Source organism: Pristis pectinata, chromosome 9 (assembly GCF_009764475.1).
Source record: "Pristis pectinata isolate sPriPec2 chromosome 9, sPriPec2.1.pri, whole genome shotgun sequence".
Taxonomy (NCBI): Eukaryota; Metazoa; Chordata; class Chondrichthyes; order Rhinopristiformes; family Pristidae; genus Pristis; species Pristis pectinata.
The window spans coordinates 12,310,410-12,336,406 of NC_067413.1; the positions used below are offsets into that span (position 1 = coordinate 12,310,410).

At 41.0% G+C, this 25,997-nt stretch overlaps 1 protein-coding gene across 1 annotated transcript in view; it reads left to right on the forward strand.

The window, feature by feature from the left end:
- Nucleotides 1–25,997, forward strand: part of LOC127574433 (piezo-type mechanosensitive ion channel component 2-like) — a 521,253-nt gene that overhangs the window by 355,051 nt on the left and 140,205 nt on the right. The window contains 7 exon segments of the mRNA XM_052023441.1: nucleotides 8,679–8,883; nucleotides 9,086–9,299; nucleotides 11,472–11,640; nucleotides 13,642–13,776; nucleotides 18,058–18,096; nucleotides 23,087–23,213; nucleotides 24,972–25,090. Of these exon segments, the coding sequence (XP_051879401.1) occupies nucleotides 8,679–8,883; nucleotides 9,086–9,299; nucleotides 11,472–11,640; nucleotides 13,642–13,776; nucleotides 18,058–18,096; nucleotides 23,087–23,213; nucleotides 24,972–25,090 (1,008 nt within the window).

Here is a 25,997-nt window from a genome sequence, read left to right on the forward strand (position 1 = left end):
ATTGACGGAGTCCACTGTCACTCACACCCTTGGCAGGAGCAGAGTTTCCACTTGAGAAGCCAGCTTTTGTTTGGAAAGACCCCACCCACCCGGGTCATTCTCTCTTCTCTCCTCTTCCATCAGACAGAAGATACAGGAGCCTGAGGGCACATACCACCAGGCTCAAGGACAGCTTCTATCCCACGGTGATAAGACTATTGAACGGTTCCCTTGTACGATGAGATGGACCCTTGACCTCACAACTTACCTTGTTTGACCTTGCACCTCATTGTCTACCTGCAATGCACTTCCCTGTAGCTGTGATACTTTACTCTGTATTCTGTTATTGTTTTTACCCTGTACTACCTCAATGGTCTCTGTACTACCTCAATGCACTGTGTAATGAATTGACCAGTACGATCGGTATGCAAGACAAGTTTTTCACTGTACCTTGGTACAAGTGACAATAATAAACCAAAACCAAAAAATATGAACTCATACCAAACACGATTCTGACTCAGTTCCAGCAAGTCCTGACCAAATCAGCCATTTAAGGTGTTCTTCGACATTATGTAATCCTTCTGTAGAATGAGTTTAGATCTGCATTGGCAAAGTTATATGCTTAATCTAAGGCTTTAAATGCATTGAAACCAAATGTAGTTTTAGGATTGGAATTGGTTTATTATTGTCACATGTACTGACATACAGTGAAAAACTTGTCTTGCATACTGTTCGTACAGATCAATTCATTAGAATCAGAAGCAATGTGTTTATTATCATTGATACATGTCGCGAAATTTGTGGTTTTGCGGCAGCAGCACAGTGCAAGACATAAAAATGACTGTAAGTTACCAAAAAATAAATAAAATAGTGCAAAAGAGGAATAACAAGGTAGTGTTCATGGGTTCATGGACTGTTCAGAAATCTGATGGTGGAGGGGAAGAAGCTGTTCCTGAAACATTGCGTTTACACAGTGTATTGAGGCAGTACAAGGTGAAACAATAACAGAATGTAGAATAAAGTGCAACAGCTGCAGAGAAAGTGCAGTGCAGACAGACAATAAGGTGCAAGGCCATAACGAGGTGGATTGTGAGGTCAAGAGTCCATTTTATCGTACTAGAGAACTGTTCAATAGTCTTATAACAGCAGGATAGAAGCTGTCCTTGAGCCTGGTGGTACGTGCTTTCAGGCTTTTGTATCTTCTGCCTGATGGGAGAGGAGAGAAGAGAGAATGTCTGGGGTGGGTGGGGTCTTTGATTATGCTGGCTGCTTTACCAAGGCAGTGAGAAGTACAGACAGAGTCCATGGAGGGGAGGCTGATTTCCGTGATGTGCTGAGCTGTGTCTGCAACTTCCTGCAGTTTCTTGCGGTCACAGGCAGAGCAGTTACCATACCAAGCCGTGATGCATCCGGATAGGATGTTTTCTATGGTGCATTGATAAAAATTGAAAAGGGTCGATCTTCAACTGAGCACATTTATGTATAGGCATCCAACATCCTGGTAAGTAAAGAATCACTAGGGGTTACTGTCTTAGCTCTACCAAGTAGTAAGCAAGGTCTAGTAAACGCAAGGGACACTACATTGAATTGGTTTGTCTCTTCTGCCATCCAGTGGATTCGATTAGCACACATACCATTGCAGGAACAAGCCCACAAAGTCAGCAGTTCATGCTTTCCCCTTAGGAAATGAAGCAGTAAATGATATTTCATTTTTATTCCTTTTTCATTTTATTCTTTAACATAAGACGTAGGGTAAAATTTGTGAGTTTTGATGTGGAACCTTGCTCAAAGACAGCATGGATTAGAAAGCACGATTCTGATGTGTGATTCACAGCCTCATAACTTTCCAGTCTTTTTTTGTCTCTTTTTAGGATCTTGGTTAAGCTTCACCTCGGATATGGTGTGTGGTTTAGCACTCTGATACCTCCCATTTGGTGGCTGATTTGCACACCGTGGCAGAGACCAGATTGATTACCCACCTCAAAACATCTCACTGACGTTAAAAGACTTAAATCCCCACGTCTTTTACTTTAGAAAAGTGTGGCCTGAATAGAAATTTGACTGGGCCCTTTATAGCCGTGAAGGGAGTAAATTGTATCTGTGTAGCCAATCAGTGGGCCAAATGGGCTCCTTCTGTGTTGTAAGGAAAAACGGACAGGGAATTGAATGATTTTCCCACTTTGTTGCAGTCTTTAAGTGAGCTCTGATTGCAGATGGGACAAGTATGCTAGGCCAACACAGTTGGCATGGACAAGTTGGGCCGAAGGACCTGTTTCCATGCTGTGAGGCTCTATGACTCTATGATGCAATGTTCCTCCATGGTCACTGCAGCCTTTGGGTAGTCAATTTGATTGTCTGAAGATATTTGGAGGCATTTTTCAGGGGTTTAATTTATTCCAGAATCAACAGACTATTGTTTTGTCCCCTTGTTTTGTTCACCTTTTTCTGGGGGTTCACTTGATTGGTGGTGGTGGGAGGGCACTGGGTTCCCAAAGCTCGGCACAGCCTGGGTACTTAGACATCCTCATGTATCAGTCTTTCCCCGTCCTTCATTTTCTTACCCTCTTCATTCTTCCATCTCCACTTCATTCTGAAATCTGCAGCCATGTTCTCCTCCACTAATTAAGAGTCTCTCCTGACCACCACCGCCACACCAATCCAGTTCGTTTTTCTCTTTCCTTCATACACCCTCTTCAAGGGAGTCAGGAGGCATGGGGAGAGAGCCGGAAAAAAAGGTTTTGAAGCCCAGGTTGGATCAGCTAAGATCTCATTGAATGGTGAAGCAGGCTTGAGAGGCTGATTGGCCTATTCCTGCTCCGTATGTTCTTATATTCAGAGTGCAGCCAGCAACTTTGTCTCTTTCACTACCCATTACCTTCTCATATTAATATATGACCATATCTGAGGTGTGTTCCAAAGATAAATCAACTTGAATTAAAATAAAGTAACTGTATAACATTTAGTCGTAGTTAAAGAACTGTACAGCAGACCCTTTTCCAACACCTGGCCTGATGTCTCCAATATCAAGGCTTTTCACTGGCAGGCACGGTAGTGTAGTGGTTAGCGTAACGCTATTACAGCGCCAGCGACCCGGGTTCAATTCCTGCCGCTGTCTGTAAGGAGTTTGTACGTTCTCCTTGTGTCTGCGTGGGTTTCCTCTGGGTGCTCCGGTTTCCTCCCACATTCCAGAGACGTACGGGTTGGGAAGTTGTGGGCATGCTATGTTGGTGCCGGAAGCGTGGCGACACTTGCGGGCTGCCACCAGAACACTCAACGCAAAAGATGTATCTGTGTGTTTCGATGTACATGTGACTAATAAAGATACAGTATCTTATCATTGGCTCATCGAAGTACTTAAATGCTGTGACAGTACCTGCCTCCACTAGTCCCCTCGGGCACTGACAAGCCATTTCCAGGCTTATTTGTTTACTGCTTTAGTCAAGGAATCTCTAAAGCAATGCAACTACCACACCTAACCCTGTGACCTCACTGACCACTGCAATATCATTTACCTCATACACCTCATCACAACTTCCCTCTGTTCAGAAGTGGACCTCCCAGCCTCCACACTTCACTGCTTGCAGGCTCTTCCCAGTTTCCCATTCTCTCCCCTTACCTGGCCATCCCTTCCTTTTCCCTTCTCTCCATCCTCCCAGTCTTGCATTCAGTTACTCCTCGTGTGAGCCCCTTCCCCCCCACCAACTTGCCCTGCTCCAATTTCTCAATTCTTGTGTTTCCCAAAGCTCACCATCCCCTCTCTCAACAACCACACCAACAGCTCCCTCCATTTCCCCCACTGCATTGATCCTTCTGTAAATTAGTTTCATCGCCACACACTGCAGATGAAAATTCTTGATCGAGAATTCCACCCCAGGGCTTGCATTGGAATCAAATACTTTCAGTATTGAAGTTGGAAATCAGCTTTCATATGTCACAACAGAAAAGAAATAAATGTTATTTGTACTTTCACTGAAGCCAAGTAAACATTGGACACTTTTCCCTGAAACAAATATAGAAAACAAGGCTAGCTTTTAATAGGAAATATATTGACCTCTTTGGTGATATTTTTGCAACACAAGGATAGAGAAACTATTCCCTGAACAAAGTGTGTAAGAATGCTGGGGGTTGATACTTTAAATGGATCTTCGCGAAGGCGTCAGATGGGTCAGCTACCATTTTACTTTAACTCATGATGGAACCATTTTAGGGCTTACATTCCAGTCTACGTCTATGAGCAAATATTGTTGAATTAAGTCTGTCTGAACTGTTTATATCAACACTTTAAATTGCATTAGCATTTGTTTTACCACCCCTTGCCAGGATCCACACAAACTTCTGAGTGAAGGAATTAATCCCTTTAGACCAGTTAACAAATTTGACTAAGGGAACGATGGACATGACAATTGAGCAATAACTTTAGAATCATGGTGAGTGGTACTTAGGCACTGAATGTACAGGTAATCAGCAGATAAGGTTAATTGTGTAGATAAATACTAACTTACCAAGATAGTTCAGTTATGCCACAGTAATTCCACCTTAACTGCACGGTAATTACAAACGCAGTTAAGATCAATGTTTGTGATTTATATAGATAGATAAGATTAATTTTTGAACCAATTGTAGAGAGCTGAAAAGCCAACAGTAGTAAGGAGTCAGGCTTTTCATTTAATGAGTCCAGGGAGTCATAATTTATATGATCCTGTCATTGTGAAAAATATTTGAAAATGAAGGTACGTTTAGTGTAATATTTCCAATGCTAAACCAAATCAACCAAACATTAGTGTCATTCCTCGTAGGATTGCTTCAGTTATACAGTTGCTTCCAATAATAATTGAACATTTAAAATGAATATTTATAAAAAATGTAATGCATGTTTAACAAAATATACCCACTCAATTATTGTAGGCGTACCTTGAAGTTGTTCACAGTAAGTCGGAAGACGGATTGTTGTAAGTTTATGATATAGTGCACAATTCCAGTGTGAGCAACTTTTCTTTAAGACCTAGAAGCACAATAACTCTTAATAGGTGCTGCCAAAGGCCAATTACATGCAGTGTGTGGCTGACATCCATTGCCCATCCCAATCTCCCTTGAGGAGGTGACAGTAAACAATCTTCCTGAAGTGCTACAACTGTAGGGGGTAAGGTACTCGCATGGTGCTGTTCGGTAGGGAGTTCCATGATTTTGGCTCATGGACGGTCAAAAAAGGGGCCAAAATCCACGTTACAAAGGCGTGTGGCTTGGAGGGAACATGTAGGCGATGATTTTGTCATATGCCTGCCACTGTTTTCCATCCAGGCAGCTGGTGGAAGATCCACACTTCAAGCATGTTGTCCCACATTGTCTTTTATTCCTTTGCGGGATGGAGGTATCACTGGAAGAGCAGCATTAGGTGCCCATTGCTGGTTGGCTTGAACTAAGCCATTTTAGTGGGTAGTTACAAGTTAGCCATAATGCTGGGGTCTGGAGTTACACCAAGAGTCCACACCAAGTAAGTAAGGCAGATTCATTCCCTCAAGGACATTAGTGAACAAGACATTTTTACAATAGAATAATTTCACCATCAGAATTATTGATATCATCTATTTATTTTAGATATTTAAATAAATAAATTTAAATTTCCTCACTGTCTGTGGTGGGTTCCAAGTGTCTCCAGAACATTAATCCGGATTCCCGATCTACTAGTCCAGTAACATAACCACTCACCTAGGAGGAGCAAGGGGTAGCTCACTGTTACAGGTGCCAGTGGCAACGGGAGCTCACTGATGTCGGATAAGCTGTTCTCAAAGGGTTTGAAATGAAGATGACAGTATTGAAGTTAACTTGTATTAGGAACCTGTGGAGCACACAGAGAGCACAAGAGCCGAGAGTGCAGTGGAACTTCGCAGAGGCAATGAGAACAAGATGAAGTGTTCTGAATGAGTAGGAGCTTGTGGAGAATTAACCCTCAGAGGCTAGAGGGAGCATTTTAGCAATCAAGTTTCAAATAAAGCCTAACCCCCTGATACACACCCTGAAAACAATTAATACCGTTACTGCTTTGCATTTTTTAGGCTCAGGAAAAAAAATGGAGGAAATAACTGTTCGTTTTTAAATCTGGAAATTTTAAACTCAAAGAAATTGCAATAATCTATAAAATACACACTTTTAAAGAACTTTACAGATAAAATTCTTCTGTCTTCAATAGAACTAAATTTTGAGAATCGAATACAATGTGTTGCTACTACAGGCAAGGATGAAGTTTTATTCCTAAGCACTGCCCTACTGCCGAATCATGTCCTCCCTTCATGTAGCTAAGGGAGTGTTTTCAGGAGTTCCCCTTCACCAGTGGAGAATCAGTTTCTCATGATTCCTCTAACAAGTGTTTTTGTTCACTTCCTCTGACATATTATCATCATGGGAGCAGGACTTACAGAAACTCTGTCTGGAGTGCAGCCGATCTCAATTAGTTGTTCATTCATTTCTGTTTTTTCACAAAATATTAGATGTAGGTGAATGTTATTCAAGGTGCCATTATTTCCATTGAGAGGTATTGAAGCCCTTTCCATGTGTGTGATCTGCTCTTCCAGCTAAATTGCTCCAGAGAATTGGAGTAACTCTGAAGAAATTGCTTAGGTAAATATGAAGCTTCAGCCTAAAATCTTTGAAGATGAAGGGAACGTTTAGTGACAGTTTATCAAACCCTGTTTATGAAAGAAACATTTTGTTCAAATAGTTGTACAAAAAAACACATGGGTACGATATGGATTTATGATTATCAAATTTATTCCACAGTTTTTAGAAAGCTACTGCTTCAAAATCGTGGGAGGGAGTTTCCTCTCATTCTTGACCATCACTTCTCTATCATTGAATGTATAAGGAGTGTCTATGCACTCTGCTCCTGAAATTCAGTTCTTTAATTACGCCAAATTTTGGAACAAAGTCAGCTTGTAGCTACCACTGTAGGAAACAAGGTGTTCTTTATGTTTATTTATAAAGATTATTTTTCAACTTGACCACCCTATTGAAGTCAATGGAATTGAATTTTGGAAGCCACCGTTATGTTACTAACATTCAGGGACAAACTTAAACTTGTACTTGGTAGGGAAATGGTTACATTGATCGTCACTAACCTCCAGTGTCTCAGCTGAGGCTCATCTCCATCTATAAATCTTGACAGTAAGGGTCAACAAGCAATGGAGCTGTGTGAATATCAGAGAATCGTCTGAACCTGCTTACACACTACCCCAGCATTCGCACAGTTATACAGCCGAAGGGGCAATGGATACCATCCAGGAGCAATGGGTGACTTTAGTTTACATAAAACAGAGGCACTAAGGTCAATTATTTCAGCGATCATGGCTCAGATCAGCTCTGTGAGCTCACTTGAGAGATGAGCTTGGCATGGTTCAGTCCCATACTGTACAAACTGAAATTTAAACTGTGATTAGAGCCCTGTGAGTTAGAAAATTTAAGTGAATTCGGGTCGAGTTTATTGTCCTGTGCACAAGTACAGTGAGGTACAGGTACAATGAGAAACTTGCTTGTGTTACGTACCAGCAACAAAAGAAACACACCGAGTCATGTATAAGTGTTAGAAACTATTTTATTAATAACTACTTATGATAATAAGGAAAAAATAAAAGTAAAAATGTTAGAATGTTAAAAGTAAAAATGTTAGAAATTAAACATTAACCCCAAAAACTAAACCCAAAGTGTGTGTGTGGCAAATTCCCAAACTCCAAGTCCAGGAATAGTTCTCAAAGTTCAGTTCAGCAAGCCATAAGGTAAAACCTGAGCAAAGGCTTTTGCAAGACCACCGTTGACTGAAGAGAAAATGTAAAGGGAAAATAGAGAGAAATTACAAAATCCAAATGTTCCACAATGGAACCCATACGACACCTCAATCACTGATGATCTCCACTGCTTTGTTCCGAAGTATCTGCCACCCCGAAAGGCATTCGAGACATGGCCGTCCACACAAATACCTGTTTCCTTCTACAGACTAACGACAAAGTGGACTCCACTGGATTATTCCAAAAATCCATACGTAGATTGTAGTGACAGACACAGTTATTGTTTTTCATCCATCGATACAGAGACTAGCAGGCAGTGTCTCTCTCTTCCTCTATCTCTTTTCTGACCCAACCAAAACATCAGCACGTCATTATCTTGCTGTTGTCGTAATGACGCCACACACACACACAGACACACACACAGACACACACACACAATGTCTTAAAGGGACATTCACCAAATAGCAACCTAATCCGTACACTTGCAACAGCATCACAGACAACACGCAGAATATAAATTATACATAAAATTATACCATTCAGTGAAAAAAAAGACTGCACAAAAGCAATGCAGTGCAAAAAAAACAAAGACACAATCGAAGACAAGGCCATGGTAATGCAAGAGGTGGTCCATAGTGTTCCGTTGCTGAGATAGGGTTAGGGATGTGTAGGTCGGTTCAAGAACCTGATGACTGTAGGAAAGTAGTTATTCTTGAACCTGGTGGTGTGGGACTTCAGGCTTCTGTACCTCCTGCCTGATGATAGCAGTGAGAAGGGGGCATGGCCCAGATGGGAGGGGATCCTTGAATTAGATGCTGTCTTCCTGAGGCAGCGCCTCCTGTAGATGCTGTCAATGGTGGGGTGGGTTGTGCCCGTGATGGGCCAGGCTGTGTGTAATTGATTAAAATGACTTTCTTCTTCCAGGAAGAGGAAAAGCTTGAACTGGATGAAGCGTTAATTTATGAGGAAGATTTTGAGGTCACAAACATGGCTGAAGAAATGGAAGAGGGAACCAGGCAAAATGTTCTTCGCAGGATAGCAACATACGCGTCACTATTAAAAGAATTTATTGGCAATATCATAACAACCACTGGAAAAGTAGTTGTTACCATTTTACTTGGTTTAACAGGTTGGTGTTGGTAAAATTATAATACACTCAATCTTTGCACTGTTTGTAAACAATTAGTTTCCCAACCTCAATTGCTCCATTTTAAACATGTAATGAATGTTGAATTTTAGAAGTGAACTGATATTGCTTAAAAATCCATCGTCACTCATTCTCAGTTCCCTCTCTTTATTCAGAACTTGATGGTTTATTTGTTTTTCTGCAGGTATAATGCTACCATCTCTGACCTCAGGTGTATACTTCTTTGTATTTTTGGGATTGTGTACATGGTGGTCCTGCGGGAAACAGTTTGATCCGCTGATATTCAGCTGTTTGTGTGTATTGATAGCTATATTCAGTGCAGGACACCTGATTGGACTCTACCTTTACCAGTTGCAATTCTTTCAGGAGCTTGTCCCACCGGGTGACTTCTATGCAAGGTAAGCAACAGCATGTCTTTGTTATTGCAAACAAAGATTTGTGGGTTCAGGAGACACAAGAGACTGTGGATGCTGGAAATCTGGAGCAACGCACAAAAAGCTGGAGGAACTCAGCGGGTCAGGCAGCATCTGTGGAGGGAAATGGACAGTAGACGTTTCGGGTCCTGATGAAGGATGAAACGTCGACTGTTTATTTACCTCCATAGATGCTGCTTGACACGCTGAGTTCCTCCAGCTTTTTGTGTGTTGCTAAAGGTTTGTGGGTTGGTAGCTTAATTGCCCCTGGTGTGTGGGTGAGTGGTAAGGTCTGGGGGGATTAATGGAGAATGTGGAGAGAATGGGATTAAAGTAGGATTAATGTAAATGGGTGGTTGATGGTCAGCTTGGTGGGCTGAAGGGCCTCTTTCTGTGCTCCATCTCTCTATGACTAATGCCTCATAAGATCAGGATGTAAACATTCCTGTTCCTCCAGCTTGGGTTATTGGTTTATCCACATATCCACAAATATCAGACAGGAAGAGATTCCAAATGGAGCCAGCCCAATTTCCAACATTGTTTTAAAGAACAGAAAATGGAGCCCATCACCCACACAATCCTCCCTCTGTGTCCCCTGCCCCAACTATTCCACCTGCCTATCCCTACTCCCCCATCTGGTTCCACGCTCCACCTTCCCCTCCTGCCCAATTCCACCATCTGCAGCCCTCTGTTGCCTCCACCTATCATCTCCCAGCCTCTATGTCGCTATTTCCACTCTTCCCTCCTCCGCCTGCCAATCAGCCCTCATCACTCCTTGCTTTCCCCCTCCCCCTCACTTCTTAATGCTGTCCTGATAAAGGGGCTCGACCTGAAATGTAGACTGTCCATTTCCCTCCACAGATGCTGCCTGACCTGCTGACTTCCTCCAGCAGTTTGCTTTTTGCTCCAGATTCCAGTATCTGCAGTCTCTTGGGACTCCCAGAAAATGGAGCGGGCTCACTTCACTATTTGATTATTCAAAGGGCCCAGGTGAACCAGCATGTCTTGGCTCAAACCAGCCCCATGAATGTTAGGCGTCTGTTTGTTTAATATGAATATAATAAAATTCTTGGCATTATACCTAACATTGCCATTTTCATTTTATTCATGGTTGGTTTTACAGCTCCTCTGGGTGAGATTTCTCATTTCATAGTTTAACACTATATCTGCTGTGACTGAAGGAATGAATGGTCAATTTATTCTACTGATCATATATTTAATGTTCATGGGAGGGAAGGTGCATTCATTACAGATTTGAACCAAAGATAGAGAGATGAAAGGCTAACCTTGCAATTCATTGCATCCTCTGTTAAGTTCTGTAACAAATTTGAGGCCATAAACTAGGCCAACTACTGCATTACTGAACGAGTGCTGCATTGTCAGAAGTGGCTTCATTTCAATGAGAAAAGAGAGGCCTCTATGGTTGTCCAAGTCCACAGAAAAAGATCCACACATAAGCACGCAGTGAAGCATGTTGTGCATTACAACATATTTTGGAGGATGGGTCCATATCTTGCAATTCTTCATCCAGCATTCATTGGAAAATATACCTTTGTTCTGGCTTTGATCTATGATAAAAAATACTGCATAAGGAATTATATACAGACTGTTATTTAAAAACGATTGCCTTCAACCAAGGTATGTTAATTGAGCCAAACTATTGTTTCAGCCTCAGCTTCCAAATGCACGTAACGTGGCTGCAAAGAAATTCATTTTACATCCCAGTTATCTTAAATATGCCAATAAATCATAAAATTGTTACATTCTCTGAGCCTGTGGGTCTCTGCAAGTAACCCACTCATTTCCCATTTTCTGGTGTCTTACTTTCAACACTTGCTTCCTCAAGTATCTATACAAACCCTTTGAAAGTGTGAATTCGATTTGTTTCCCCCACCCTTTCTGCCTATGAATTATAGATTGTGAGATTTGCTGCATGATAAGGGTTTTCTTCAAGTCACTGTTGCTTTACCTTACATCTTAACTTTGTTTCCTCTGGCCTTCAACCTTTCTGTTAATGGAAACCATTACACTTTGACATGTCCCTTGCTAATTTTTGATACCTCTGTTGTTTTCAATGAATATATAATCAGAACACCATTATTATTATTGCAGCTTTTCCCTTCATAACAAGGTAATCAACTTTCTCTTTTTCAACAGGTTGTTTGGTGTATCACCAGTGATTCAAACAAACTGCACAACAACATGGAAGATTATAGCCAATCCCAACATGTCTTGGCCCCAACATGTCAATCCTATAATGCTGTTATTATTGTACTACACGTTGGCAACACTAATCCGTCTCTGGCTTCAAGAACCTGTTGTAACGGTGGGCAATGTTCAAGATTTATGGAACTCATTCTTGTGTTATATGTTGTATTGAAGAGCCATGAACTTGATAGCAAAGATCCAGTATATCTATCAAAGATGTGGAGTATCTAGGCCACATCTGGAATATTGCATTCAGTTCTGGTCGCCCCATTATAGGAAGGATGTGGAGGATATGGAGAGAGTGCAGAAGAGGTCTTCCAAGATGCTGCCTGGATTAGAGGGCATGTGCTATAAGGAGAGGTTGGAGAAACTAGAGTTGTTTTCTCTGTAGTGGCAGAGGCTGAAGGGAGACCTGATAGTAGTTTATAAAATTATGAGAGGCATTGTTAGACAGCCAGTATCTTTTTCCCAGGGTCGAAATATCTAATACTCAAGGACATGCATATAAGGTGAGGGGGGAAAGTTCAAAGATGTGCGGGGCAAGTTTTTTTTTACACAGAGTGTGGTGGGTGCCTGGAATGGGCTGCCGGGGTGGTAGTGAAGGCAGATACGATAGAGGCATTTAAGAGGCTCTTAGATAGGCATATGAATGAGCAGAGAATGGAGGGATATGGGCCATGGGCAGGCAGAAGGGATTAGTGTAATTAAGCATTATTAATTAGTATTTCTTAATTAGTATGAGTAATTACTTAATGAGTTCGGCACAACATCATGAGCAGAAGGGCCTGTTCCTGTGCTGTAACACCTCAGGCTTGTTTAGCCATAGTGTGTCTTACAAGTTATCTAATTCCAAGTCAATATTTGCATCCTTCACTGTACAACTAAGCTTTCCACATACAACATACATTGAGGATGCACATTGTCCTACGATGCAAGAATCTCCAAAATGACTTTTCCTCACACTGTACTTCTTAGGATCATATAACTATAGATGAGCTCTCCACTGTACAGCTTATCCCACATAAGACCATGAGGCAGAAATAGAAATGACTGCTCTTGGTTGTACAATTATTTGTGAAGAAATGTCACGCAACAAATACGTTTTACAAAATGTTGACACTTTGTGAACCATTCTCAAAATCCCAAGTTTAAAACATAAGAATTGAAGGAATAGGAGTAGCAGTAGGCAATCTGGCTCCTTGAACTTGCCCTGCTATTTAATAAGTCCATGTCTAACCTCAATATTGGCATCTATTCCATATTCCTGCCTGATCCCCATAAATTTTAATTGTCTTATACTCCAAAAGTCTATCTATTCAACCTTGACTTTACTTAATGACTCACTAGACTAGAAGTTCAAAAGCTTCAGAACCTTAAGAGAGAAAAAAAATCTCATCTCAGACTTAAATAGCTGTCCTTTGATCTTGGATTCATCCACAATGGAAAACATCTTCTCAGCATCTTACCTGTCAGGCCTTCTTAGATTGTATATGTTTCAATAAGATTATTTCTGATTCTTCCAAGCTCCATACCCCTTCTTCCCAAGAATCAATCCAGTGAGCCTTCTCTGTATTGCTTCAAATGCAAATATATCCTTCATTAAGTAAAGAGACCAAAACTATGTTCAGTACTCCAGATATGCATTCACCAAAACACAGTTGCAATCTTGGAGACACAAGAGACTGCAGATGCTGGAATCTGGAGCAACACACAAAACACAATAGGAACTCAATGGGTCAGGCAGTATCCATGGAGGAAAACAGACAGTCAATGTTTTGGGTCGAGACCCTTCATCTGGACCGGTGAACTCAACACAAAACTTTGACAGTCCATTTCCCTACACAGGTGCTGCCTGACCTGCTGAGTTCCTCCAGCATTTTGACCGTTGCAATCTTGTCTACTTTTGTACTCCATCTCTCTTGCAATAAGGTCAATATTGAGGCTGATTGTTCTCTGAGGCCATTACCCGAAAGAAGGAAGGCACATGACTGACCTAAATTGTCTTACGACAAGCTAGCAGAGATGCCAAAGTATGTTAGAAGACAAACAAGCTTAATTGTAGCAAGAATGTCCATGTGATTAGTTTGTAAAATCTTGTTTTGTTTTATCGTTTTTACAGAATAAGCAAGATGAGGAAAATAATGAGAATGAGGAAGAAGAGCAAAAGGAGCCACTTGGTCGTGATTCACCAGTCACTGCTGAAGTGAGACGTAATATGTGGTGTTCAGCGCACTATGCAACAGATGAGAGAAGGGTAGGTAGTTCTTAAAATACTACAGTCTGTATGGAGAACCTCAAGATTCAATCTCATTAACGGAGAGAGATTCATCAGAATTTTCAGGGGAATATTTTTTATTTAGTTCTTTTGTTGGATGACATAGTTTATCTAAGTGTAGCTATTTCCTATGTGTTGCATGCAGTAACATGAACACTACATTAAGATATCTCCCATACAATATTGTTAAGATCAGTCATACTCAGAGAAAGTATTATACAGGCATCCAAAATGAGATGTCTTATAGGTTAAAATTTGGTGTAATGTGTCCAGTTAGCAGTTTTGCATACAAGTCAAATAAGTTGTTCTAAAAGCTGGATTGTTTCATGATTTTTTTTGAGCCAATGTGTGGATCTTGAATGTCATGTTATAATTTTGCTTTAATATGGAATGCGGTGTTTCTTAAATGTACTTGCAAGAGCTTTGCAGGTGTACATTAATGAACTTATTGGAATATACTTTCCAGAGTGGTCATATATAAAGAGGAATATGAACCAATGAGAGAGTGTTATTTTAAAGAATTGAATAGAAATTCTTCTCGATGAGAAACCTCCTAGCATCCAGTTTGGCCTAGAGTAAGCCTCAAAGTCATCTTGGAAGAAACAATGAATTTTGATTTTTAAACAATCTTTTAAAACTTTAAAAAATCTTGCTTTACCTGCACAGGTTGACGTAAAATGAAAAATACAGAGCAACCGATCTGCCAAGAGGTCTATGTTGGCAATTGACTTTCAAAGGAGTTTCCGTCCACCTTGCTTTATCTCCTCTTATCAGATATCCTTCAATTCTCTTTCCTCTTTTGAACCTATCTTGCATTTCCCTTGATCTAATCTTGGTGGATCAGTTTTGCCACATCTTCTCCTTATGGTAGCAAGTTCCACATTCCTGCTATTCTACGAATAAAAATAAAATGCTGCAGTTACTGGACATTCAAGTTAAAGCAGAAAATGCTGGAAACACTCAGCAGGTCTGGCAGCATCAAAGGAGAGTGAGCTTGTGTTTCGGGTTGATGACTTTTCATCAGAACTGTTCAGATCCGATGAAAGGTCATCAACCTGAATAGGATGTGGAGGCTTTGGAAAGGGTCCAAAAGAGGTTTACCAGGGTGCTGCCTGGATTAGAGGGTATGAGCTATATGGAGAGGTTTGACAAACTTGAGTTGTTTTCTCTGGAGCGTCAGAGGCTGAGGGGAGACCTGATAGAAGTTTATAAAATTATGAGAGGCATAGATAGGGTAGACAGTCAAGGTAGAAATGTCAAATATTAGAGGATATGCATTTAAAGTGAGAGGGGGAAAGTTTAAAGGGGACGTGTGGGGCAAGCTTTTTTTTACACAGAGAGTGGTGGGTGCCTGCAACGGGCTGCCAGGGGTAATAGTGGAAGCACACATGATTGTGGCGTTTAAGAGGCTTTTAGATAGACACATGAATATGCAGAGAATGGAGGGATATGGATCATGTGCAGGCAGAAGGAGATTTAGTTTAATTTGGCATCGTGTTTGGCACAGACATCATGGGCCGAAGGGCCTGTTCCTGTGCTGCACTGTTCAATGTTCTATCTATTCTGATTGAAAGTCATCAGCCTGAAAAGTTCTCTCTCTCTCTGCAGATGCTGCCTGACCTGCTGAGTTTTTCCAGCATTTTATGTTTCCTTTCACTCTCTGAATGAGTTTCCCCTGACTTCCCCCCCTTGGATTTATTAGTGACTGTCTTTTATTTATGGCCCCTTACTTTGTTCTTCCAAGCAAGTGGAAACATCATTTCTTGGCAGTACTTCATCAGTTTACCATCCTCTCTCTATCCCTCCACTTCACTCCAACAGCCCCTCTGCCTCCCCCTTATGATCCATCCCTCTCCTTCACTGTCAAAAACCTAATTAGAAGTGGGCACGGTGCAAGACATTTTGTTAGAAACATTAAAGTACGCTTTTGAATCGTCTTTCAATTTGTGTCCCTCAACCTGTATTATAACTGAGCTTTGGGATTAGAACGTCATACCCTGCCACTGCATTGGGATTCAGACCCATAGTTACAGTACAATGTTGCCATTAAAGTCAGACAGATTGTCAGAAACTAGCCCCTTTAAGCTAACTTATCATTCACTGCAGTAATATCAGCTGATTGGAAAGAAGTCTTGTTGACTGTGTTATGTAGCTGATACTTGGGTTGACCACGTAATTCAACACTCAACTACCAGTGTCACTCAGAGAATCCAGAGGTGAATAGACTGAAGAGTAAATATAATACAGAAAAGCAGTGTTGTACAAAGCAACTTGCCACATGGTCACAGTCCATGTGAACATTCCTTTAGTTACACACACTGATTTTAATAGTAAACTCTGTGGCCACAATACTGGTGGATGTATATTTACTTTGCAATCCTTGTTCAGAATTCAGCGGCAAAGGAAGTAAAGCCCTCTCATGAATAAAAATGTATTGCTTTCTCTCTTATTATGTTACTAGCAAAGGCAAACCAATGTTTGAAGTACACATCTACGTGTCATGAGAATGATCACTGAGTACTTGCCCAATGACGATATTTATTAACTAAATTTTATTTACTAATTAGGCATGTAATTGTCCATCTCCGTGTCTTGTCTCTAATGACCAATATTGCTAAGTATTCTACTGAGGTTCACGTGACCTTGGTTCTGGAGTGTAGTTGCCATTGGCTGAGCAGTTTCCCGTTAGTTCTGAAGATTGGCTCGCTTCCGTGGGAAGTTTGTTGGAAATGAGCTGCAACATTGCGGCAGGAAAGACAGAGTAGTGTCGGAGCAATGATGCAGCCTTGTTTGACACGGGTATTCACTGATATTGGCTCTGTTTGGACCCTTTGGTTGGGATTGTAAGGGACATCTAGCCCCTTAGCCCAGCATGGTCCAGAACCACCAGTGGATTTAGTGGTGGAGCAGGAGGTCAGTTATGCCGGCATCTGACTTTCAACACACCATCCATATTCCTCTTGGAGCGTGCAGAGGCAGAAGCAAGGATTTGCTGAACATCAGAATCATGCAGCATGGAAACAGGCCCTTCAGCCCAACTGGCCCAGCCGACCAAGATTCCTGTCTAAGCTCGTCCCATTTTTCCCCTGTTTGGCCCATATCCCTCAAACATTTAAGGACAACCGCATTTGAGCTGGTCCTGTCCCACTTGTATTATCTATAAAACTTCTGCTCCATTAAGTCCCTCTCCTCCATTCAGCCAAACAAATTGTCCCAAAAATATTGACTGCTTTTATTGACCAAGACAACATGGGTGACCTGGTGATGTGCAGTTAGTACTTCTGCTCACAGCTGCAGGGACCTTAGTTCAGTCTTAACCTCAGGGTCTTCTCGTGAGTCCATGGGTTTTTGCGGGTGCACCAGTACCCTTCCACATCCCAAAGACGCGTCAGTAGGTTAATTGGCTACTGTAAATTATCCCTCAATGTAGATCAAAGAGGAGTTCATGGTCTTGTAAAATAGAATAGATTGTAAGGGTCCAGGGAAAGAAGGAGAGGAGGAATAGGAAATTGCTTTCTTGGAAGCTGGCATGGACCCAATGTGCTGAATGGCCTCCATGTGTATTGTAATAAGTAATGAAGTTGTACAGATACCCATAAGCACTATTTTTCTTGCAAGTTTCCTTCTCCAACAATTGCAGCTGCTCCTAGTTAAGATACTTTGCTCAGATTACAAGCAGTCTTGTGCTTTCAAGGGGGGTTGATTAAATAAGACTAAGCAAAATCCAGTTTGCTTAAGTTTTTTGGGATTCCAAGCACTGAATCTATAGCTTCTGTTATTCTATTGTGTTGGGTAGAATTATTTTAATCATTGAATATGGGGTGGCACGATAGCATAGCGGTTAGCGTAACACTAAAATATATAAAATATGTCAAAAATTTATTTTCCGAATGTAATTCCGAATCATCCACCAATAATGCATATCAAACATTTTGGTCTAGAGAAATGTAGAGAGAATTTACCTTATACCAAGACCAAAAAATGATCTCAAAATGAATTGCTACATTTTCCATTATCCCATTCCATCCACCATATATTGTGGCCAATCTGGCAGAGTTCTAGATGAAGCTATGGTCAGGGAGCACAGAATTGTAAACTGAGATCTTCGTAGATAGAAAAAACATCAGAGATTTATAACCATACTCTTTCTCTATATGTATTTGAGATTTATTGAAGTAAGTTCTAATTGATAGAAGTTCTATATATGCATGGATCATTGCTTGCTTGATGGTAACATATTCTTCTCTCTGCCTCTTCCAGCTCCTTACAATGACCCAGGATGACTCCAACTTTTCTGATGTTAGTAAGCCTGCTTTAGAAATGCATGATTGTAAGGCTAGATTTTCAAATCTCCAGTGACTAAAGTTATTTTTTGAAAAAGTTGACATTATTTCCATGCAATAATGTTCCCTAGAAAAAAACATTAAGCTCTCACAAGGATGCATCGGCATCCTCTACCCCAAGAACAATTTCCCAATTACCATTTACAAATCCCTTCCAAAAATCCTTGATGTTTAACATTGGGAAGGATTTCTTACACGTAATAGGGCAATCTCAGCAAAATAAAAGATATCTGTAATGCAAAGATCACTGTAATGCAAATCCATTGGTCAACAAGTAAATGTTATTTAAGTTGTGTCAGAAGTTACTAATACGTTATCTTTTTACCAATGCTTAGCACACAATAGTCAATAGTTGCATGTTGACATAAAATCTGTTATATTATAATTGTAAATTTACCTGAAGCAAAGAAAAAAAGATGCTGGCAATATGAGATAAGAAGATATTTTAGATACTCCACAGATCAGGCTGCGTCTGTGGAAAGAGAAACATCAAATAAATTTCTCTTCCCACTGATGCTGCCTGGCCTGTTGAGTTTCTCCAGCATTTTTCCGTTTTAGATTTACTTTCAATTTATATGTAAAGATCCTTGTTTCAGTGACCGCGCTCTTACCTCTACCTGAGAAGTCACATTCAGGAGATTTGAACTGACATTCTTTGGGCTAATCATTCAATGAAGTCTGTATACTTTCCAAAATCTGAAGGCACTATTTGGAATAAGAGTGGTAGTATTCTACTCAGATCTTAGCAATATCTACCTCTCAGGCAACACCTCTTAAAAGAAAAGTTTATCTGTTTATAAAGTCATACAGTATGAAACAAGCCCTTCAGCCCATTGTGTCCATGTTGATCATCAAGACTAATCCTGTATTCTAATCCCATTTACTAGCACTTGGTCTGTAAACTTCTATGCTTTATCAATTCAAGTGCCCATCTCGATACTCAAATGTTGAAAGAGTATCTGCTTCCACCATCAGGCAGTGCATTTCCAGATTCTAACCACTCTCTAGGTGAAAGAATTGTTCCTCAGATCCCCTCTATATCTCTTACTCCTCACCCTGAATTTATGCTGTCTAGTTTTTGACACATCTGCTGTAGTGTAAGGTTTCCTACTGTCTCCCCTGTCTATGCTCCTCATGATTTTGAAGACCATTTATCAGATTCCCCCTTATTATTGGACATACTCAACAGATCAGTCTGCATCTGTGGGAAGAGAAACAGAGTCAACGTTTCAAGTCTAAGACCCTTCAGCGGAACTGGGAAGGAGACAAAAGAAGCTGCAGGGAAGGGGGGAGGGAAGTCCTTAATAGGGTAAAGCTGGAGTGACCATAGGGATAAGCTGTAAACAAGGTCAATCCATGAATGGGAGCACTTAAAGAGTGAGAAATTAGACAAAAGGATGTAGAAGTGTGAAATGCAGATCAGGAAGACATATCTGGCGGGTCATCTGGTCTTCCATTCCCAGAAACTAAAGGAAAAAGAAAGGGATTTAAAAACACCAACAAGCTGAGGTAATATCGGTCTGTGACCTCCTGCACTGTTACAATAAGGCTCAATGCAGGCTTGAGCAACAGCACCTCACCTTCCACCTGGACATGTTGCAGCCTTCTGGACTCAGTATTGAACTCTACAGCTTCAGGTAACTTGATTTCTTGGTCTGGATCAGTCATCCATCTGTGATATTGGCTCTTTATACCCCCTCTTTTTTCTCTGGGAGTGAAGGACATGCTCAGCCTGACCTACTGGATACGTCGTCCTGCTCTGCATTTCACAACTCCTACATCCTTTTGTCGATGTCCTCACCATCTAACTCCTCCTATTCCCTCACTGACCAGATAACCTTGTTTACAACTTATCCCCATGGTCACCCTGGTTTTACCCTATCAGAGGCATCCACCCCCCCCCCACCCTGCAGCCTCTTTTGTCTCCTACCCAGTTCTGATGAAGGTTCTTCGACCTGAAATATTAACTCTGTTTCTCTTCACAAAACGTGGCCTGACCTGCTGAGTATTTCCAGAATTTTCTGTTTTGTTTTAGATTTCCAGCATCTGCAGTTATTTTTATGTCACTCCTTATTGTTGTTTGTGGGCTCTTGCTGTGTGTAAATTAACTGCTGTGTTACCAACATTACAAGAATGGTGATGCTTCTAGTTACCTCACTGATTGTGAAAAGGTTTCTGAGCACTGAGATCATGCAAGTTGCCACATAGGTGCAAGAACCTCTGTTGATGTGTGTTTATTCGGAGGATGCTAAGAATCATCTGCCAAATTCTTGCTAAGTTGTTCACTTGCTTCTAGAAATGGCATTTTTAGTCAGGTGCTAGGAGATGATAAAGAACGATCTTATGAGCTAGGATAGAATGAAATATGAAATCAAAAAAACTGCAGATGCTGGAAATCTGAAAGAAAAAACAGAAGATGCCAGAAATACTCAGTAGGTCAGGCAGCATCTGTGGAGAGAGAAACAGTGTGTTTCAGGTCACTGACGTTTCACCAGAACTAGGAAAGCTTTTGCCGCTGAGTATTTTCAACATTCTGTTTTCATTTCAGATTTACAGCATCTGCAATTTTTTTTATCTTTATTGAATTACTGGCTTGTATGATTAGGGAGATGTAGAAAATACAGTGGTATCATGCGGAATGAATATAAGTAGTTTGCATGCTGTATTGGCTTTGAAAATTTACCCAATTCAGCAAAACTATGATCTGATTTTTAAAATCATTAATACATAAATTAGAATTTCTACATTGATAATGTTTTGGTATTGGTTTATTATTGTCACTTGTACCGAGGTACAGTGAAAAACTTGTCTTGCATACCATTCGTACAGGTCAATTCATTACACAGTGCATTGAGGTTGTACAGGTAAAAACAATAACAGAATTCAGAGTAAACTGTCACAGCTACAGAGAAAGTGCAGTGCAGGTAAATAATAAGGTGCAAGGTCATAACAAGGTAGATTGTGAGGTCAAGAGTCCATCTCATTGCATAAGGGAACCGTTCAGAAGTCTTATCACAGTGGGATGGAAGCTGTCCTTGAGCCTGGTGGTATGTGCCCTCAGGCTCCTGTATCTTCTACCTGTGGGGAGAAGAGAGAATGACCCAGGTGGGTGGGGTCTTTGATTATGCTGGCTGCTTCACCAAGGCAGCAAGAGGTATAGACAGAGTCCACAGAGGGGAGGCTGGTGTCTGTGATGTGCTGGGCTGGGCTGTGTCCACAACTCTCTGCAGTTTCTTGCAGTCCCAAGCAGAACAGTTCAGTAGGCAGTTATTTATGGTCATAATAGCAATACCTCAATGTGTTGTGTTTCTGACTGCATTGTCAAGATTGGTTTTAACAGTATGATCTTCATGGTGAGAATATAAGATGACTTTTTTCGCTAATAGTGTAAACATGCAACGTCAACTTGACTAGCTGCTTAACTCCCTTCTGGTTTCTGTTTGCAGAGAGCAGTTTAATAGATAGGAAAACTGGTGTCATATAGTCAGAGAGTCATACAGCATAGGAGCAGTATGATTCAGTATGGCCCAGCTGGTCCATGTCAACCAAGCTGCCCATCCAAGCTAGTCCCATTTGCCAGTGTTTGGCCCATATCATTCTAAACCATTCCTATCCACTTACCTGTCCACTGTCTTTTAAAAGTTGTTATTGTACCTGCCTCAACCACTTCCTCTGGTAACTATATCCATGTACATACCACCCTTTGTGTCAAAAAAATGTTGCCCCTCATGTTCCTATTAAATCTTTCCCCTCTCACCTTAAACCTATGCCCTCTAGTTCTGATTTCCCAACCCTGGGAAAAAGACTGAGTGCGTTCACCCTATCTATGCTCCTCATGATTTTACACACCTCTCAGCCTCCTTCGCTCCAAGGAATAAAGTCCTACCCTGTCCAACCTCCCCCTAAAACGCAGTTTCTGACAACATCCTTGTAAATCTTTTCTCACTCTTTCCAGTTTAATAACATCTTTCCTATAGCAGGACAACCAAAACTGAACGCAATACTCCAAGTGCAGCCTCACCAACATCTTGTACAACTGCACCATGACCTCCCAACTTTTATACTCTATGTGTATGTCATCCGTTATAAATTATCATCTAAGGTACAAGTTGCCCCTTCAGTTATTCAACAATATAAATTCATAGTAGTAGTCCTTTCCTCTTTTTAGTAGATAATGAGTCTACATAATATAATCTTTATATAATAGTCATGTTGCATTTTGAAGGCTCTTTTAAACAGGGTTTCTCAAAAACAGTGTGAGAATATCTGATGGTTTTGAAAATCCAAACACTACAGATGCTGGAAATCTGAAAAACAGAAAATGCTGGTCAGGCAGTGTCTGTGGAAAGAGCAACAGAGTTAAGGTTTCAGATCAAAGACTCTTCATCTGAACTGGAAAAAGGAGAAAACGAGTTAGTTTTAAATTACAGATTGGAAAGGGTTAGGGCAAAGGGCAACACCTTATCGAAGGCCAGAAGGGAAGCAGAAGCCACTAAGGATGAACAAGGCAGATGAAAATCCCACCTGAGAGAGAAGCAGAACTTACTTGAGGTTGACATTTCTGGAAGAGAAGTGACAGTGAATTCAATAGAATTTGAAAATAATAATTAAAAAAAATGCAGATGCTGGAGAAAACATTTGGGGCGGCACAGTAGCGTAGCGGTTAGCATGACGCTATTACGGTGCCAGCGATCGGGGTTCGATTCCCGTCGCTGTCTGTAAGGAGTTTGTATGTTCTCCCGTGTCTGTGTGGGTTTCCGCCGGGTGCTCCGGTTTCCTCCCACATTCTAAAGACATACGGGTAGGTTAATTTGGGGTTTAAAATGGGCGGTGCGGACTCGTTGGGCCGGAAGGGCCTGTTACCACGCTGTAAATAAAAAAAAATGTTGGCTGTATGTTTGGTTTTGTTCACTGATCTCCTGAGAAATGTTTTCCTCTCCTTCCAGGCCTTGTTAGCAACAGTAAATGGAAATCCCTCAGACTACCATGGTGTGCAAGGTGAGAATGGTCCAGTCTCACTGGAGATGTACTCCACCCCACAATACAAATGGGAGATGGGAAATGTATCTCCTGGTAAGTTAAATGATGAATTCCACTGAATGTCCATTATCTTTTCCAAACTGAGTCAGCCCAAGAGTGGTAATTAGTTCTGGGTAAAAATTGGTCTTAAGAGAACTCAGCTGATTGAAACCAAATGAAATGCTTCAGTATTCTTGGGAGATTTGTTTCCCCAATGAATCCAAGCTGGAGAAGTTTATAACTTGTTCTGATTAATATGTCTACAATAGTTGGCACTGTTAAGGACGTCCTATATGATAGGCTAATAAGACAATGGGGCCTAAGTTATATTGGATATGATTTCTTGGGCTTTGTTATTGGATTTTTCATTGTCACTGTTGTAATGAAGGGATAACAGTTCTACAAGAATAACTTCCATTAGAACCTGATTGATTTTAAGTAACAAATTCCAATATATATTGAGTAGAAAAGATATTGCACCTGTGCACTGCTGATCTAATATGTTGAACTAAATGGGAAATACTGAAAACAACTACTTTTCTCCCCTGTAGAAGATCCAAGATGATTATTCTTATGTCTCTGTGGTGTAAATGAATCTTTGGTCAGATCTCCTTGAACCTGGCCAAATGCCCATCTTTGCCTCCACCCAAGTGCTCCCACCAGGGTTCCATCTCACTAGCCTTCCAAAGCAATGAGCTGGATGGCAAGGTTCAGAGGGCAACTGAGACTCCGGCAGTGTACTCTGGAATGCCCTAATAGACTCTGACAGAAGGCAATACTAAGAGTAGGGTTTTGCATCCCAATAGAGCAGTGAGTTCTTTTTAATTATTTTTGAATTTTCCTGACGTTCTGAGGCACTTAAAAATACTAAAACTAATGTTAGTAATTAAAAAAAAAATTCAAAAGTTTCAAAAATACACAATGTTTCTTGGTAACAGATTAGCAATCATTAAAGATATTAAACCAAGGTCTTTTAAAACATGACATTTTTAAGGTCATTTAAAAAGTAATTTACCTTAAAAAGGTACCTTTCCCATTCCACTGTCTGAGAATCCTTCATGCATGAAAGGTGTCTCTGATCCCACATCAGGTCTGCAGACCTACATAAATCCAGGATTACTTCCGTCCAGACAGCTGGACACCATTGGTTCCACAACCAGGAAATCTCTCAGCCCACGGTGGCAGGGGGGGTGCAGCAGTTAGGGCTGTTTCCTCACAGCTCTAGAGACCCAGGTTCGATCCTGACCTCGAGTATTCTCTGTGTGGAGCTTGCACATTGTCCTTATGACCGCAGGACTGTGTTTCCCCCGTGTGTTCCGGTTTCCTCTCATATCCCAAAGACGTGTTGATAGGTCAATTACCGACTGTAAATGACCTCTTATGGGGGACGGTGGCAAAGGAAATCAAAAGGATGTTGACAGGCCTGTGTGAGAAAGAATAAATTGCAGGGGAGCAGGGAAATAAGGAACTGGACTAATGGGATTGTTTCCCCAGGGAGCCAGCATGAATCTGATGGGCAGAATAGCTTCCTTCCTTATCATTATTAGCATAAGATAAGATTTTAAAGCAGTGGCAAAACTATTGCCATTACTTCAGGCACGTAATTTGTGTTGTCATTCTGCACACATTGGATTATATTCTGTTTTGTTGAAGGCTGATCCGTGTAACTTAAAAAATGGCATCGTTTATTTTGGGGTTTCTTACAGTCGCCAGAATCATCCATCACAGGGAGAGGCCATTCTGCCCGTCAGAGCTCTGCAGATTATGACAGAGAAATGCAAACGATTAAATATTTTTGTTTGTTATTGTCAGACAAAATGAAAGAAGAAAGTGTGCTGGAAGAACCAGTTAACAGCAGACTCAACAGCCTTATCACCATTTTCCGTTTCATTATGAAGCAGAGTTATATTTGTGCACTCATTGCTATGATGGTAAGTGCATCGGGTGGGAGACTGATTCTACATTTACCATTGCTGTGGTAGTCTTTTTCCCAGGGAATGGGAGCTAAAAACTAGAGGGCACAGGTTTAAAGTGAGAGGTGAAAGACTTGAAAGGGACCTGAGGGGTCCCTTTCTTCACGCAGAGGGTGGTGCGTATGTGGAACGAGCTGCCAGAGAAAGTGGTTGAGGTGGGTACAATAATAACATTTAAAATACATTTCATGGATAGGAGGGGTTTAAAGAGATAGGGGCCAAACGTGGGCAAATGGGACTATGTTGGGCACTATGATCAGCATGGACGAGTTGGGCCGAAGGGCCTGTTTCCGTGCTGTATTACTCTATGACTCTATGAGTTAAGACTAGCTAAGCACAACTGTGCCCCGAACATTTTTGCAGCATGGAAATGTTTGTAGAACCAAACAATACTTTCAAAAGAAGAATTTTCTCACAGTTCATCCTGCACAGTATGTGGACGGGGTCATGAGACAACTGCTCCTCATCCCACTGGTGGACAAGCTCTCAAATCTCACCTCCCAAGATTTGAAAAACAAACTCAAAAATGTCTCAGAGGTTGTTTAAGATCCTGAGGGCAGGAATTTGGATATTATTATTGTTAATTTTATTACCAGATCAGAGGGGAAACGGCCTCAAGGCATTAGTATTACTCCATCTCCAAGGATAGCTTTCATGGAGTGCCAGGTCGTGACCTCGTTATCCTCCAACTAATTCTAAACGTTACTGGTGGGAACAATATGTTCCATTCCTACTCAGTCCCGTCAATACCTGCAGCAGTTGTTCCAAAATTTAATGCTAGGAACATCGTAAATAGAATTGCCTGGGAATTCAATGGATAAATTTTCTTTCAGTTGTTTTTTTTCCCAGTGTGAAACATGATGGA